The following is a 19,167-nucleotide window of genomic DNA, read 5'->3' on the forward strand; positions in this document are numbered from 1 at the left end:
TGTCTTCAATTTTCATTGAAATACCTATAACTCTAATAACAGAAATAAAGTTTCACCCATACTTTTGGGTCAGTGCTAGTGGGGGTCCTTGAGACATCGCTACTCTAAACCTAACCTTAACCTCTACCCTTACCCTAACCTTAAACCGTACCTAACCCTAACCTTAACCCTTACCTTCAACATTTATGGGGTAGGGATGTCCCAAGATTCCCGGATAGCACGGACTCTTAATTTTGTGTTATATGGTGTAAATAATTCACTGCTCTCTACACTGTAGTAGCTATTAAAATACAATTATGCTTCTCCTAAATATATGTTAGCTATATACAGCTCTACTTCACAAGTTTCATATGGTTCATTATCAAACCATGATTATCACATTTAAGACAACGGGCAAATTAAAAACAAGTGTGAGCGGACCAAGTAATTGGGCGTCACTCTAAAGCGGGAAGGTGGAACAAAAGAGTCAGGAGTAGGTTTTCTTGATTGAACACAGTTCTATATTGAGGGCATTTGGTCAACACAAACACTCCAACATAATCAATGAAAATCTTCTTCGCCAGATCAAACAGGAACACAATACGATTGTCTTTAAACTACAACAAAAGTCACGGGATTGTCACCGTCTTAATGGTTCTTCATCGATCGCTCCTCTGTCTCGGTGGCCATCTTCCAGAGACAGTTCTTCCCCCTCTCTGCTGGTTCCATACTCTCTCTTATAGGGGAAGGAGAATATCTCATTAGTAGTGTCAGCTGTGCTTAATTGCCTCTGGTTACCTTGTCTTCCATGCCTTGTTGGGCTACCATCTGTGAGCCCAGCCTGCCCTCTGGTGGTCCTTCCACACAAGCTAAAACATTTGCTGCAAATTAAATTGTCCTTTGTGGTATTAAAGATGTAACCTTCTCTACTGTTCTCTACAACTATATACAGTGTCTTCTTTCACAATTTTTACCCTACATTGTAACTTATGATTCACTTTTTCTAGAAGAACATGAAATTCTCAACAGGATCTAGGATTATGGCAAAGTAGTTGTTATTTACTGAAATCTGCATCGGTGTTCACTAGTGAATGCCTACTTCTTCATCATCTTCATCTTTCCATCCTCATATTGACAACTTCACCCCTCCAATGCCTGATTTGTATTGGTAGATCTTGATACAGTGGTTCATGCTGTCTGACACCCCTAGCTGGCCCTCCGGCAGCAGAGCCAGGCCTCGGGGGCTGCTCAGTCCCTGGGTTACAAGAGGCCAGCCTAGGCCCTTGGCAGGGTACAGCAGGACACGATGCAACCTGCCCCAGTCTGCCACCAGAATATCCCCATCACTGTCAATGCTGAGGCCCCAGGGGCAGGCCAGGACGGGCCCCATGCCGGAGCACACCCCCAGGACACGGATGGTGTTCCAGCCAGGTTCCAGCACTCGGATGCAAGGCGCACGGCCTGTCTCGTTGCCCCGCTCAGACACAGCCATCAGCCCAGAGGTCAGGCAGGCAGCCACCAGGTAGGGCCTGTGGAATCCTGTGATTATGGTGCGCTCCAGCCTGGCGCCTGTCTTGGGGTCCAGCATCAGGGCAGTTAGAGTTCCACGCCTGATGTCGGCCACCAGGAACTCGTCCAGACGGGTGACGGTCACTCCCCTGGGTGCATCTAGCTCTTCATGGGTGGATCCTATCACGTTACCCCCGAAGGTCTGGAGGAGGCGTCCATGACGGCTGAACACCAACACGGCACGCTCTGCAGCACAGGTCAGCGCAATGAGGCCCTTGTCGTTCACAGCCACATCAAAGTAGTTGCAGATGCGGGCGGATCTCTCAGTTCCGGTAGGGGACACCTGCTGCACAACATACTTCTGAAGGTCGGTCACCTGAATTCGGGCGTTGCCACAGTCCACCACAAAGAGCTGCCCTTTGACAGTGGCATGGAGCCCGCTGGGCAGGTTGAAGTCGGAGCGCCCCGAGCCCTGCTTTCCAAACTGCTTGATCAGATTTGCTGACTCAAAGGCACTTGAACCTGCTTCCTCCTCCAGGTCTCTCAAGATTGGCTCTGGTTTATCTCTCCTTCTATTGTTTGATTGTTTCTTCTTGGCTGTAGGGTGGCTTTTGGCGTCAATAGCCGACATGGACAGAGATCGACTCACACAGTTAGAACCTACACTCCTTCCCTGGTATCTTGATTCGCTTTCATCCGAGCTTGTGTGGCTTCTGCCGCCAGACTCAGATCCATTCCCTTGCTCCAGGGTTGAGGAGGCATATGATAGACAGGGGTGGTTGTCTCTCTTAAATCCCAGGTGAGCACCCTTTCCCCCATTGATCAAGGGACGGGTCTTGCTGGAGAGATCCGCCGTCGACATGGCGCGTCGGTGTTCCTGGCTCAGGGAGACATTGTTACTAGGAGAGGGACTGATGATGTCGGCATAACAGTCCTCACTGCCAGCCGGGGATGGGGGACTCGCCCCATTAGTGGGTGTTCCACGGGGGGATTTGCTGGGTGACAGGCTTTGATGCGAGCGAGCGCGTCTTGAAGATAGGTCCAGGAGGCTGTACCTGGGATGGGGTCCTCCACGACTGTTCTTGGGAGAGGTCTGTGGTTGGTCACTATGTTCAGACCTGCCGCCTTCTGGAGGGCAGGAGGGTTCCTCGCTGGGGACGAGAACCAGGGTCCTTTGCTTTCTCTGACACTTGAGGATGGAGCTTTTCTTGTTTCCAGTTTGTCCACAGCCTGGTTCGTCTCTTTCCGACTCCCATTGGCTGGAGATTGGAGGGATAGCCAGGAAGAGGTCCTGGTCATGTGTGTTTAGCTCCTCATCCATGGATGCCTCAGATGCTCCTCGATGCCGGGGACTGAGTGGTGGCTTTGAGACTGATAACTTTGGCTCATCCTTGTCTGTGGTGGACAGGCGGAGCTTCCTGCCTACACGCATACTCCCACTATTTGATGCGGATGAAAAGTCCTTCCGAACTTCAAATGATCCACGGTCTCCAAACTTCATCTCCCCTGAGTGAAGAGCACATTTCTTCCCTGTTTCACCACAGACACCAATAGGGTAGTTCAGATTTTGATCCTGGACTTCTACCTCCCCTAACCTAACATCCTTCAGCTGCGTACCTGTCTGAAAAGTGACCCTCTTTAAGGAGATGGAGATTTCCCAAGGCTGTGTAACTTCTGCCACACCCCTCTGAAGCTGGTTCTTATTGGGTCCCCCACTGCTTCCACCCCATCTCTGGACCTGTTCCTTCAGTTGGCCCAGTTTGCGGAGCTTCCGGTCCACCAGGGACTGTCCAACATGCACCGCAGCAGCGTTCTCCCTCTTCACCTGCTCCAGGCGCCGCTGGGCTTTTCGGTGGTCCTGCTCAACTTTTTCCAGCAGTCGGCGCTCTTGTCTCTGAGCCTCAATGATGGCGTTGTCAAGCTCTCGATTAATTTGCTCCACCTCACTTGTCTGTCGTTCTCTAAGGCTCTGCAGCTCTTTCTCACCCTGCTCTACATTGCAGAGGGCCAGCGTCACCCAGCTGGGTGGATCGGTAAGGGATAGGGGAGCGAAGATGGATCCCCTGGGGGAGTTTAGGTCTCTCTGTATGTTGGAGGTGTGTGACATCAGGGCTGAGAGGCCAGGGAAGGAGGCTTTTCTCTTGGAGCGAGGCCTCATTAACATCATGGAGGAGAAAATGGTGAATCTTCTTGTTGGTCTGGTATGTTTCAATCTTCAGCTTGCTGTTGAATCCTGGGAAAAGAGCGTGAAATAGTTGAATTTGTGTAACATGATCAGCAAGAAAAAGGTTGATGTTGGTCTCAAATTTGAGTGACAAGGAAAGACTACATTTGTACCAGTGGAGGGTGCTGAGGGGGAGGATGGCTCATAATAACGTCTGGAACAGAGCAAATGGAATGGCATCAACCACATTGAAACCGTTCTACCATTCCACCAATTCTGCTCCAGCCATTACCACGAGCCCATCCTACCCAATGAAGGTGCCACCAACCTCCTGTGATTTGTACCATATCTTTATTCAAACAGTGACAGACACTTTGGTAATCAAAGAACAACAGACTCAAAAAAGATGTGTATGTTTCTGCTCTGACAATGAACAGAAAACAGATGCCTGTTTCCCAAACCATCAGACTACCACCACCATGCTTGACCGTTGGTTTTCGCCAGACATAATGGTTGACTGAAGTTTGACAAAAAACACCTGGAAGCACCTGTATGATCATCAAGACGCTTGGAAGAATGTTCTATGGACAGATGATTCAAAAGTATAACTTTTTGGACGACATGGGTCCCATTATGCCTGGTGAAAACCAAACACTGCATTCCACAGTAAGAACCTCATACCAACAGTGAAGCATGGTGGTGGTAGTGTGATGGTTTGGGGATGCTTTGCTGCCTCAGGACCTGGACGACTTGCCTTAATAGAAGGAACCATGAATTCTGCTCTGTATCAGAGAATTCTACGGGAGAATGTCAGGTCACCGTTCGGTGAGCGGGAAGCTGAAGCGCAGCTGGGTCATACAGCAAGACAATGATCCAAAACACACAATCAAGTCTACATGAAAATGGCTAAAAAGCAAAACATGTGAAGTTTTGGAATGGACTAGTCAAAGTCCAGACCTAATCCCAATTGAGATGTTGTGGCAGGACTTGAAACGAGCAGTTCATGCTTGAAAACCCACAAGTGTCGCTGAGTTAAAGCAGTGGGCTAAAATTCCTCCACAGTGAGAGACTGATCAACAACTACAGAAAGCGTTTGGTTGCAATCATCGCAGCTAAAGGTGACACAACCAGTGATTGAGTGTAAGGGGGCAATGACTTTTTCACACAGGGGAATTGGGTGTTGCATAACTTTGTTAATTAAATAATAAAAAAATTGTTTTAATCCTTTTTTTGGTGTTATTTATAAACGCAGGTTCCCTTAATATAATATTTGATTTTGGTTGAAGATCTGATAACATTCATTATAGAAAATATGCAAAAATAGAGACAATCAGAAAGAGGGCAAATACTTTTTCACTGCACTGTAGGCTAAGTATGAAGCCCTAGTTAGAGAAACCTTTCAGCCCCAGAAGCAAAACAACAGGGTTTTTTCTAGGATGAAAGAGTGGGGTATCAGTTTACCTCAGTGCGCTGCACAATAAGGTCCCCCTGGAAACATGTAACCTCAGAGTGTGAATGGGTAAAAACACAGTTTCTCGTGTATTGAATAGACAATCCAATGATGCATCTTCATTTTCTTTTGTATTTTTCTAGGACCGATAACCAGTGTAAAGACATATAATCTGTGTAAAAAATAACCCAATTGATCCATTCAGAACATGCAATTGGAATAAAATATATTTAAAAGAACAAAATATCACAAGAAAAAATAAACGCATTTGAAAACAGAAATTGGCCTCCCAATTCACATTTTTCTGAATATAACCAGTCCAAAGAATAACTGACAGGTGTACAGACGCGTACTTGTTTGATGGAATGTGAGAAAATAGGCCTGTGTGTCCGTGTGAAACAAATCCCAGTCACTCTGTCGGAGTGCGCCTACCGGTCCCCTCTCACATTACACAGTTAAATGTTGAATGAGGGACCCTGGTTGCTAAGTTACCCAGGGACCTGCATGGCACTAGCTGAGGTGTTGAGTGGAAAAATGTAACGATAACATTCCTATTGAGGACACCTTCACTAGTATCAAGTGTTCAACATCCACTACTGTATAAGTATGATAACTGACAAAATACTGTATGTCAGAAATACATTTTAAAAGATCCCCCAAAAGATCCTTATAGGTTTACATAAAACGCTCATCAAGGAATAGGTCAACATTACAATGCCAACAAATTGTAGTTAAATTACAGTAAAATCAATGACAATTTATGGCACAAAGAAATCTATCAAGAGTTCATTGACATATCGGGCACAGTACTTGTGCAAACCTATTTATGCAAAGTTATAGTACTTCCTATATTTTGTTATTCATTCTATTAGCCTTGATTAATTAGAGCAGAAAGTATCTTACCTGGGTCAGGTGCACTCCGTTTCCTCCACTGCTCTCTGTACTGGGTCCTACAGCGTCACATCCTTCCTCTGTCCCGTCCACACCTCTCTGTCACACCCCCTTCAGCCCCATTCCCGCTATTCCTCTATCTTTCTTTCTTTCTCCCCATTCTTCACTCTTCAGAATAGTTCAGACTGCATATCTAAATTCCCTTACACTGTCAATTTCTCTCATGCACACATACCCTCTGTCAAACCCATATCAAACCCATATCAAACCCAAATTCAAGTTCCTTAACATAATACAGCCTACTATACACTGACCTTATTCCTGTCGACAGATCACATGACAAGATGCAAGATAACCCCATCCAACTTAAAATCTGTGTACTGTGGGTTTCAAGCAAGATGCCACAGTCAACCATCCCATGCCCTTGCAAGGTCATAACTTGTCAAAAGGTAGATAGGCTACATCATGATGATGCATTATGTTGGAGGCGCTGCACAATATTAGTCAAATAGACTTAGAGATCACAGGTGGAACATAATTTCACTTGCACGTTATAACCACTAGACGTCAGCAAATAGCAAAGGAAGGATAATTTGTATGACTTGCTACTGCTGTTCTGATATTGATGATATCTGTGAGCCCATATAGATCTGTTTGGGTTGGTTTGCTTTCGCACTGTGGGTGTAATTGAGCAATTTGCATAACTCCCCATGACTTGAGCAACTTAGCTACATTGTTTATATTGATTTTAAAACAACCAAGCTAAATCAAAACCTGACAGAAGCATTTGGAGTCACATTTTTTGACACCTGCTGTATTTTTTAATTGTGTTCCAAATGGGATTGTTTTGAGAAAAATGTTTGCTAACTCTGCTACTAAGGAATGAGAGTGTGTTTTCATGTTAGCTGCTGTAGCTAGCTAGGGTAATTCTGCCATTGGTAAACAACCAAAATGAGCCGTGTTTGGTACACCAATACAGCACTTTGTATTTATTTTTTATTTATTTTTTATTTAAAAAGGCAAGTCAGTTAAGAACAAATTCTTATTTACAATGACAGCCTACCCCAGCCAAACCCAGATGACGCTGGGCCAATTGTATCACGGCCAGTTGTGATACAGCCTGGAATCAAAACAGGGTGTCTGTAGTGAAGCCTCAAGCACTGAGATGCAGTGCCTTAAACTGCCGCGCCACTCGGGAGCCCTTGCATACATGCAAAGGTGAATGTGATAAACCACCTGAAAAGAAGAACATCAAACCGTTCTCCCGAGCGTTGCAGAGTTTTTCGGGACAGCCTTCTTCATCTTCACCAGTTGGTTTCACTGATCGGAAACTTAACGGGTACTGGAACTGCAGCCAGCTGTCCATCTGCGTAGCCATCACAACAGCAGTGAGGTTGGTAGTGACATATAATTAAATTGTTGAAATATATACGGGGAAACATTTCTTAAATTGTAATTTCATCTCTATAGGTTGGTAGTTTCTTCTGGTATGGAGTAGGCCTACAATAGTAAAGATGAATAATTTGTTTTACTTGTTCACTCTTGTTTTCTAGTGGAGGCCACTTACTAACGGTCTGCATGAGTGCCGTCAATAGGCAGAGCAAGACACTCATGGCACCTTTCTGCATCAGACTGACTGTCACCGTCAGTATTCTGGGAGGGTTAGTGCGTCACTGTCAACATCCTGAGTCTACAATGCTACATAAACAGCAGTCCACCTGCAGGATGGTGGAATGTTATTACTGTTCCACAACAAAGTGTATGACATTTAGAGCGCAGTGTATGAATTTCAGATGTTCGCTAAACTTTTTAACATCATTGTTCTTTCAATCTTAATATAAATGCAACATACAAAGTGTTGGTCCCATGTTTCATGAGCTGAAATAAAAGATCCCAGAAATGTTCCATGTGCACAAAAAGCTTATTTCTCTTACATTTTGTGAACAAATGTGTTTACATCCCTGTTAGTGAGCATTTCTCCTTTGCCAAGATAATCCATCCCCCTGACAGGTGTGCCATATCAAAAAGCAGATTAAACAGAATGATCATTACACAGCTGCACCTTGTGCTGGGTACAATTAAAGATCATTCTAAATTGTGCAGTTTTGTCACACAACACAATGCCACAGATGTCGCAAGTATTGAGGGAGCATGAAATTGGCATGCTGACTGCAAGAATGTCCACCAGAGCTGTTGCCAGAGAATTTAATGTTAATTTCTCTACCATAAACCGCCTCCGACGTCGTTTTAGAGAATTTGGTAGTACGTCCAACCGGCCTCACAACCGCAGACCACGTGTAACAACACCAGCCCAGGACCTCCACATCCGGTTTCTTCACCTGCGGGATCATCGGAGACCAGCCATCCGGACAGCTGATAAATCTGTGGGTTTGCACAACCAAAGAATTTCTGCACAAACTGTCAGCTCATCTGCGTGCTCGTCGTCCTCATCAGGGTCTTGACCTGACTGCAGTTCGATGTCTTAACCGACTTCAGTGGGCAAATGCTCACTGGTAAGCTGGAGAATTGTGCTTTTCACGGATGAATACTGGTTTCAACCAGGCAGATATCAGAGAGCGTGTATGGTGTTGTATGGGCGAGCGGTTTGCTGATGTCAACGTTGTGAACAGAGTGGTGGCGGTGGGGTTATGGCATGGGCAGGCATAAGCTACGGACAACGAACACAATTGCATTTTATCGACTGCAATTTCAATGCACAGAGATATCGTGCCGAAATTCTGAGGCCCATTGCAGGGCCATTCATCCGCCGCCATCACCTCCTGTTTCAGCATGATAATGCACGACCCCATGTTGTAAGGATCTGTACACAATTCCTGGAAGCTGAAAATGTCCCAGTTCTTCCATGACCTGCATACTCACCAGACATGTCACCCATTGAGCATGTTTGGGGATGCTCAAATGACAGAGTAGATCCACAGATTTCCCTCTTGGAAATTGTTGCATTTTACATTTATATTTCTGTTCACTGTATGTGGTTCAGTGGAGGTGTATCAGGGTGCTGCATGAATCCAGCCAGAGCCTCTGAGCCGGCTGTGGTGGCTAACTACTGGTCCTATCACTGGGCCGGCTGTGGTGGCTAACTACTGGTCCCAACACTGGGCCTGCTGTGGTGGCTATCTACTCTAACACAGGGCCTGCTGTGGTGGCTATCTACTGGTCCTATCACTGAGCCGGCTGTGATGGCTAACTACTGGTCCCAACACTGGGCCTGCTGTGGTGGCTATCTACTGGTCCCAACACTGGGCCTGCTGTGGTGGCTAACTACTGGTCCCAACACTGGGCCTGCTGTGGTGGCTAACTACTGGTCCCAACACTGGGCCTGCTGTGGTGGCTAACTACTGGTCCCAACACTGGGCCTGCTGTGGTGGCTATCTACTGGTCCCAACACTGGGCCTGCTGTGGTGGCTAACTACTGGTCCCAACACTGGGCCTGCTGTGGTGGCTAACTACTGGTCCCAACACTGGGCCTGCTGTGGTGGCTAACTACTGGTCCTATCACTGGGCCGGCTGTGGTGGCTAAATACTCTAACACAGAGCCTGCTGTGGTGGGTAACTACTGGTCCCAACACTGGGCCTGCTGTGGTGGCTATCTACTCTAACACAGGGCCTGCTGTGGTGGCTATCTACTGGTCCTATCACTGAGCCGGCTGTGATGGCTAACTACTGGTCCCAACACTGGGCCTGCTGTGGTGGCTATCTACTGGTCCCAACACTGGGCCTGCTGTGGTGGCTAACTACTGGTCCCAACACTGGGCCTGCTGTGGTGGCTAACTACTGGTCCCAACACTGGGCCTGCTGTGGTGGCTATCTACTGGTCCCAACACTGGGCCTGCTGTGGTGGCTAACTACTGGTCCCAACACTGGGCCTGCTGTGGTGGCTAACTACTGGTCCCAACACTGGGCCTGCTGTGGTGGCTAACTACTGGTCCTATCACTGGGCCGGCTGTGGTGGCTAAATACTCTAACACAGAGCCTGCTGTGGTGGGTAACTACTGGTCCCAACACTGAGCCTGCTGTGGTGGCTATCTACTCTAACACAGAGCCTGCTGTGGTGGCTAACTACTGGTCCTATCACTGGGCCTGCTGTGATTACTACCTATTCTAACACTGGTCCTACTGTGGTGGCTAAATACTCTAACACAGAGCCTGCTGTGGTGGCTAACTACTGGTCCTATCACTGGGCCGGCTGTGGTGGCTATCTACTCTAACACAGAGCCTGCTGTGGTGGCTAACTACTGGTCCTAACACTGGGCCGGCTGTGATGGCTAACTACTCTAACACAGAGCCTGCTGTGGTGGCTAACTACTGGTCCTATCACTGGGCCGGCTGTGGTGGCTATCTACTCTAACACAGAGCCTGCTGTGGTGGCTAACTACTGGTCCTAACACTGGGCCGGCTGTGATGGCTAACTACTGGTCCTATCACTGGGCCGGCTGTGGTGGCTATCTACTCTAACACAGAGCCTGCTGTGGTGGCTAACTACTGGTCCTAACACTGGGCCGGCTGTGATGGCTAACTACTGGTCCTATCACTGGGCCTGATGTGGTGGCTAACTACTGGTCCTATCACTGGGCCTGCTGTGGTGGCTAACTACTCTAACACAGAGCCTGCTGTGGTGGCTAACTACTCTAACACTGGGCCTGCTGTGGTGGCTAACTACTCTAACACTGGGCCTGCTGTGGTGGTTAACTACTGGTCCTATCACTGGGCCGGCTGTGGTGGCTAACTACTCTAACACTGGGCCTGCTGTGGTGGCTAACTTCTCTAACACAGAGCCTGCTGTGGTGGCTAACTTCTCTAACACAGAGCCTGCTGTGGTGGCTAACTACTCTAACACAGAGCCTGCTGTGGTGGCTAAATACTCTAACACAGAGCCTGCTGTGGTGGCTAACTACTCTAACACTGGGCCTGCTGTGGTGGCTAACTACTCTAACACAGAGCCTGCTGTGGTGCCTAACTACTCTAACACTGGGCCTGCTGTGGTGGCTAACTACTCTAACACAGAGCCTGCTGTGGTGGCTAACTACTCTAACACTGGGCCTGCTGTGGTGGCTAACTACTCTAACACTGGGCCTGCTGTGGTGGCTAACTACTGGTCCTATCACTGGGTCGACTGGGTTGGGCCCATGGTCCGCTGCTGTTCTAGTTGGCCTGGTGCTGAGGTAGGTCTCCCAGTCATGCATCACAGTATCTATCCTTCTCGTCCTCTTTATTATGATCAGCGTTTAATCCTGTCTTGTGTTTGTTCTGTTGCTAGGCTCCTCCCTCCTGGGGGACCCAAGAATATGACTCATCATGAAGAAGAAACCAGCACTTGTTTGAACTGTGAAACACTGAGGTGTAGTTTATGCACCGATGCATCTGGGAGTAAACATATTACCTATCAACTTGGATATGATACGTTTTCTTAGGGACAATGCTCTCTGACATAAAGGCTGTCAGGAAGATATGACACCCATGTTATATCAGAAACTCAGATGAAATAGGTAGGCCTACCATCACATCTTAACACTATGTACTGTAACTAACTATCTCTGTCCATCTGTGACAGTACCAGTTGTGTCTTTGTGTCCTCTGCTAGCTGAGAGCCCACCACTCCAAACCACTGATAAGATCATTAATTCTTCTGCTTCTTCTTTAGCCTGAGAGGCTAACAGCTATTTCTTCTATGAGATCCAGCATTCACTATCTGACACTCCTTTGCGGAGCTACACACACGTGGTGAAACTTCTCCCTAGACACAGATGGGTCCTCAGACGTCAGTGTTTTTGAATGTCACACCGAGTCCTGGAGGCTCCCTGCCTGGCTGTCTGACTGATTATTACTATCGTTGGTCTGTCAGCATCAATGGGAAATGATATTGGCCCACAGTCGTATCAGACCTCACATGTTATTGATACGACTGTTAAACTCCACAAGCCAGCTGCCCGCCCGCCTCCAACCAGGGTGCAATTAAATCTACATGCCTTTCGCTTCTGTTTGTGTGACAGAGAGTAATGGGACCAATAGTTACTGTAACACAAAATAATGTGGTACATCATGCCTTATATTACAAACACATACGACAGCGCCACATATGGGTTATTACCAAATGTGATCTATTTAATTCTAGTCATGTCAGGTTTTCCCCGCATACACGGCGACTGAAGCGTAGCTAAATAATTAAGAAAATAACATTACTCGTTGAATACCAGAGCTGGACAAAAAAGTAATATTCCACATCATATCTTATTATTTTGTATCTCACGATATGAGTTCATAAATATGGTAATAGTCTGTTCTCTCTAATGGGACTATCGTCTTTCAAAGGTGCGGATCCGGTTCTGCCGCTAGATTTGATTAATTCCTCCGATGCCACTCCTCATTTTGTGTACCCCCCTCTTTTAACACTTTCAGGGGTATGATATTAGGGGAACAAACGCAGAAACAAAACGAGCTGGAACCACCAAGAAGGGAACAGATGGCACATAATTGCCTCGTGGAGGAAGCCAGGGAGTCAATTTTTACTGGTCTCAGGGGAGTTGCAGTTGCAAAAAGTGCAGGTGCATTTGTTTTGATCAGATATGGCCTAGAGGAACCATCTGAGAAATATTCATCACACGCACATTAGAGGGAGAACTTAACAAAGCGCGTCATTGGTGAGACCAGGATGTGACCGTGTGCTTTCATTAGGCCAACGAGGTAAACACGGGGAAAGGGAGCCCATGCCTGCCTGCTTGGCACATTCAACTACAACAGATGCAGCAGGAATTAATGCCGCACCAAAGTGTTGGAACGTCAAAATTAAATCATGGAAATATAACACAGTTAATTTTTTGCTTCTTGTCAATGTAATTGTAGAGAATGTATGAAACTGGAAAAGGCTACTTGTTTCCACAATAACTGCCTCGTTACCAATACTTGACATATTGGTAACATTCATCTCACAAAGAAAATATGAAACTATACAAACATTAAAACAGGTTTATACTGAGACAGACTAGTTAGCTACTTTTGAAAGGTCAGAAGGTCAGACAAAATTTGCTCTATGACCAAATCTATAAAAAAGGCAATTATCATGTGTTTTGTATCCGTTAATACTTTATCATTTACTTGGTAAAAAAGGTTGTGAATCTACAATTTTATGATGGTCTGAGTGGAATGCTGTCAAGTGGGACCCAGCATGGACTCAGAATGAGCTTTCTGATGAGCAATAGGCCCTCTCCTTTATAATCCCAAACTCTGCTCTGCCTTGCAATATCAAACTAATAAATTACAGCCTGTCTCCCACATAACTCACTGATAAATAAAAAAGGGTCCGCTTTAGTGTGCAGCTGTGACCCAGGGTTACCTAGCAACAGGTCATGCCCAGACGAAATGCACAAGGTGGAGATACACCTCCGAGGATCCGGGGGGAGGGAGGGAGGGATGGAGAGAGGCCTCATCCTCACTCTCTATGACCCTTGACAGATAGAAAACGCACTCAGAGGAAACGGGTTTTGATTGACAGGCATATTTAGAGACGCTGGAGCTCTGATTGTCCCATTCCATGTGTTCTTCAAACCGCCAGCATGTGGCAGATATGAAACTTGCATGTGGTGTGGACTAGTGTATATTTCAGTTGAGGTATGAATAAATTAGGATTTTCACAAACAGATCTTAGCAGCAGAACTCAATGGAATGCAATGACATCAACCTGACAATGTAGGCTACAGTATACAGCTGATGGTAACTCTATCTGACGGAGTCAGAGATTGAGCAGTAGCGCTAGGCCTGTGTATGCCAGAACAGTGTTGTACGGAAACGAAAGGCTCTGTGTGCAGTCAGTGTTTTCTCAACAGTCGCCTGTGTCACACACCCTCAAGGGGGCTCTGCAGCTGTGTGAGGTTAGCACACGGTCCAGTTAGACCCACACTCACTGGGAAGACAAACACACATTGTTTTATCTCTAAATGAACTCTGTGGATATATGTTTAGGTGGCATGTTGTGTGTTCTACTGAGAGTACGCAGCAGCAGTGTGTATAATGTAATCATTAGGTAGAGGGTTGAACATATGAAATGTCGTAATACATGTGGGTTTCATCATACATGAAACAACTCTTATAGAATGGCCAGTGTTTAGGATTTTGCCTCAAAGGCCACATTGGTAATTGGCTGAATCTGCAGTAGCCTACAGTACAGTAAATCAGGGTAGTTTGTAGGTAAGGCATGGGGACCAGAGGAGCATATATTCATATAGATGTGGCTCTGGTGGGGGTTTGTGGAAGGAGGCTCACCTCGCAGTAATGTCCAGGACAGCCATGTTAATGCACAGCTAGTGAACATGACAGACGTCATCCGAGGTTAGTGTTGAGTAAATGGGCATCCATCACGAATGCTAACAACTCTGATTAAAAATACATAATCTGGAACTGGCCCCCTGATGGCGGAGAACGGTTCCGGGCGTAATTACGGCGGGGAGCGCTTACGATCAAAGGCAGAGTCACACCTGCTTGCCTTTCAAATTCTGTTTCGCTGATTACATTTTCATATTTCATTAACGTCAAATTGATAAATGGGATCTGATGGGGGGATACCTGTTTACCCACAATCACGATCACTATCATGACCCCGTGACCCTCCCCTGCCACATCTCTCTCTCTCTCTCTCTCTCTCTCTCTCTCTCTCTCTCTCTCTCTCTTTCTCTGTCTCTCTCTCTCTCTCTCTCTCTCTCTCTCTCTCTCTCTCTCTCTCTCTTTCTCTCTCTCCTCTCTCCATCTCATCATCCTATCCCCTCCAGGGGTGTAAGTGTGTGACACAAAGCAGCGAGAGAAACTTCCCCAGCTTCCACTAACGGCTTTGCATCCAGCACTCACCCAATTTACACCTCTCTCCCTACCCTGTCGGCGCCACCCACCCAGGTTCCCCTGGCGACAGCACCGTGCCAACAGCCACCTCCCCTCGAAAGGGGCGAGGTGGGAGGGGGTTGAGGCTCCACAGGAAGCTGCAGAAACACACTGGGTCTTGTGAAGCTGGTGTCACGTCAGTGGAGCTAGAACTGCTACACTGCTGAGGCTCGCAGTACATGTTTTCAAGGTAAAACACTCACATTGGCCAATACAGTACCACTGCTCTACCTAAAAGAGAAAGAAATCTGACAGGGCTTTGAAATGATGTCCTCCTCCTGTATGTAACACTCTGCCTGTTTAAACATCTTGACAGGATTAAAGCGGAGTTCAACTGCTTTGCAGGGCCAGTTAATTGAAGCGGATTCGTTTTTTAATAAAGCGTGCAGTGTTAGCAGCTGACAAATGGATGGGGCTGACACACAGGGGAAATTGCATTTAATGGCATCAGGTATGTGCTGCTTTGCTGCTGCTGGCACTCATCGCTTTACAGCTTCTTTTCTCCTGCCATTTCATTTACGCTTACCTGAGTCAGTTAAGATGTTCTTCCTTCTGGGTGTTAATTATGGGTCACGTGGTGCCTCACGGGGGGTGGGGGGGTGGGGGGGGGGGAGTGGTAGAGTGGAGCAAGTCTGCTTGTCAGGTGATTTCTTGTGGAAAAAACACAGGATATTCTTTTTAAGTCACATTCATTTTCCATCCATAGATTGTAGCTGCATATCTGTATTGATTCTGAATTCGGGATGTAACAACAATGGGTGCATGGCAGGCAACTCCAAACCAAAAAGTCACAGACTGTCAGAGAACAACAATGCAATGTGAATTATTTTGAGTGATGTGTCAGTGGAACATTATAAAGACGCCCTATGGGAATTGTCAATTTGATATCTCACCCAACGGCAGACTGTCCAGTTCTATAGACATTCCTCATATCAGGGGACAATTAGAGACTTTCATTTTCCCCTAATATCAATCACACATCTCATGAATAAAAACAATTAGCTCTTCATAATTCATAGAATTGCAATTGCCCTTTGCTCGCCCCGTTTTGTAACCGCTGATGCCTCTTGGGTATATCCTCTCATCACCGTGGCAGGGGCCACCACCACCGAGCCACACCACCATAGTCAATGGGCCAAAATGGGGGAGGCAGGGGCAGGGCCTTGTTTCAGAGTCCTCTGGACATGTGTCACTCTTCATTAGAGAGGCGGAGGAGAGTGACGCCCTTGGGTAAGGATGGACCGTAGCGAAGAAGAAGGCCCAGGGGGTGGATGGGATGGAGGAAGGACAGGGAGGGATGAGGGAGGGGGAGGTGGGCAGAGTGGCAGCTGTGGAACAATGACAGAATCTGTGTCCGAGGGCCCCCCAGGCCAAACACCAGCTCCCCACTGCTGCGAACTGATCTCTCGCCTCTAGAACAAGACGAAGTAGACAGACAGAGAGAGAGAGAGAGAGAGAGAGAGAGAGAGAGAGAGAGAGAGAGAGAGAGAGAGAGAGAGAGAGAGAGAGAGAGAGAGAGAGAGAGAGAGAAAGGGAGTGAAACAGAAATAGAGTGGTCACACCCGCTGAATATACCCTGATTTAGAAAGACCCGCACACTGCCATGCTCAATGGAAACTATGAAATGGAATGGAACATACTGAAAGTTGTACATACCACAAATCATGGAGTACACTTAACTGAATGGCATTACAAGGAATACAACTTACTCAATGGCATAAACCATATAATCTCTGTCTGGTTTGCTTTAACCTATTCAACCACAGCACAGGCGCAGCAACCTGGAGAATGTCAAGCATGAATCTTTCATGACATCCATTCATTTCACCACTTTGATTGACTTATTAATAATTCATTCAGATTTACAATGTTGGCTTACATGGCAGTGAAATTATATTTGCTCATAGATTACTGAGTTGGGAACTGGCACGTTTCTACAGTATGATCATTCACTGTTAACAGCAGTGCTTGACTTGGACAGGATCTCACTGGCGCTGATTACCGGCACCTGAAACTTTCTCCTGCTTGAGCTCCTGTTCCTCTTATAGAACATTAGCTCAAAAGTATTGTGGAGCTCCTGCACCTAAATATAAACAGTACCGGCACCCAAAATCAGTATTGTCACCTATTTCAGTCCAAGCCAAGCACTGGTAAACAGTTCCTATCCATTCATCAAATTATCATTTCATGTGATTCTTATTCATCATAAACAATCACATCATACACATAATCATCAGTATAGATCAATTATATTCTGGATAAATCATATTCTAGGTCAATCATGAACTTATCAAGATTAATATGAGAGGGTCCCGAATGTCACCAGTAGCACATGGAATTGCCTCGTCTCAGCACAGACAACAGTGGATGTGACAAGTGGATCCAACAGAAACCACTGGCTCATGCCACACGTACGGGGCCCACCATCGCCTTATTAGCCAGGTCAGACATAATCACTGATAGGCAAGGCAAGGCCAGTTAATTATGGGTGGCAGCTGGCAGTGAGGCCTTCCTTTAGGGGTTGGGTGATGTCCATGTGTGAACCCCCAATGAAGAATAAACTGAACCTTTTGTTTGGGGTGCAGCATGTGGCGGCCCCCTAATGTTAAAAGAGAGTGGAAATGTGGACAGAACTCAAGATTAATAAGGGGGAATGGGGCATTAAATTAGTGTAATGTAACTGTGTGTGTCTATGTGTGTGTGTCTGTGTGTACGTGTGTGTGTGCTCACTTGTGAATGTGTATGTGGGTCTCTCATCCAGAATCGGCGCAGGAACGTTTTTTGGTGGCACAGTAGGATACAGTAGATTCCATCTCTCCTTTTGGGGCAAATGAAGAAAACAGATCTGAACAAAGTGATGAACAGCTTGTAAATCTCCTGTCCCAAATGAGTGCAATATAGTGGTGCCGACCTGGGACTGACGCGTCGCTGGAGAAGAGACAGGCTCGTGAAGTTAGTTGATGGAAGGGGGGAGAGAGGCAGGGGGCGATGGGGACGGAACGAGATGTTTGTGATATACTACATTACTATTTTATCTGCACATCCAGATGGTGTGGTGTTATGAATGGGTGGGATGCACATTAGTTATATATTCGACTTCATGTGTGTGTTGGGGGAGGGGGGGTACCGTTTGTATGTGTGTGTGTGTGTACACCCCCTTAAGCAGTGGTGCACACACACACACACACAAGTCTCCTATGGCCATCGCCAGTATAGCCAGTGCCTGACATATGCACGGTCTTCCCAGCTCAGCACGGCCCATCTGATACACCCCTCTGGTTTATTGATCCTGTTCATTGCGGGAGAACGAGATGCAGACAGCATCCTCCCGGCTGAGCCAGACCAGCCATAATCATGATATAATGTCCTGCTTCTCTGCTCAATAGCTGATCTCTGTATCACGGTATAAGTCTGATGCTAACCTCATGATTGTCTTTATTGTGTGACTGTTTTCATATCATGTTCTATTGACGCTGTCCACAGCCCGCGGATATTCAATATATAAAGGCTTTATGTCCTTTTTGGCACATTTACACTGGTGATGTGGACTAGAAGGAATGGTCAGTAGTCATTGTTCTCAATATGGTATGTGTTACACTGACACATGCACAATCTTATTACGTGATCGCTCATTCTGTTCTTTACCATACAGCAATGTTCTCTGTTCTTCAGAACCAGGACCTTGGACAGCACCCTGCCTGTTCTCATTCAAGAGCTCCCTCAGTCAGCCATGACTTTGACTGCCCACATTGTCCCTGCCTCAGTGTGTGTGTGCGTGTTTGTGTGTGTGTGTGCATGCACATTCGTGTGTGTGTCTTGGAGTGTTTGTGTGGGCTCCTTGCACGTTCCCTCTCTCTCCCCCCCATAACCCTCGTAGCCATGGCAACTATAACGATCGATCCAATGCCATCTGATGCCAAACCTTTCAAATTTAAAAGAGAAATAATTGTAGATGTTGGTGACTGATGTGCAATGTCTCCCTATAAATATAAATGGCAGAGAAATAAGAGATAGTGGTAGCTGAAAGAAGTGCTGTTAGTTGAGTAGAATTGTGTTCATTTAGTCAGTGACTTGAGTGACTTGATTTCCATTGTTGACAACGGAGAAAATAACCAGGAGACAAACATGGCATGGATAACATGAACTGGAGAAAATAACCAACAGCATGCCTGTGAAACATGTTATTGGAGAGAGACTCACTCTGGCTCCCTCAGAGACACACACACACACACACACACACACACACACACACACACACACACACACACACACACACACACACACACAC

General features: G+C 46.5%; 1 protein-coding gene across 1 annotated transcript; it reads right to left on the reverse strand.

The window, feature by feature from the left end:
* Window positions 1-483: 483 nt before the first annotated feature.
* Window positions 484-3,706, reverse strand: LOC129840372 (uncharacterized). The gene has a single exon (XM_055908192.1). It carries the CDS (start codon window positions 3,653-3,655, stop codon window positions 1,106-1,108), a length of 2,550 nt encoding a protein of 849 aa, XP_055764167.1. The 5' UTR covers window positions 3,656-3,706; the 3' UTR covers window positions 484-1,105.
* Between the last annotated feature and the right edge of the window lie 15,461 nt (window positions 3,707-19,167).

Source organism: Salvelinus fontinalis, chromosome 41 (assembly GCF_029448725.1).
Source record: "Salvelinus fontinalis isolate EN_2023a chromosome 41, ASM2944872v1, whole genome shotgun sequence".
Lineage (NCBI taxonomy): Eukaryota > Metazoa > Chordata > Actinopteri > Salmoniformes > Salmonidae > Salvelinus > Salvelinus fontinalis.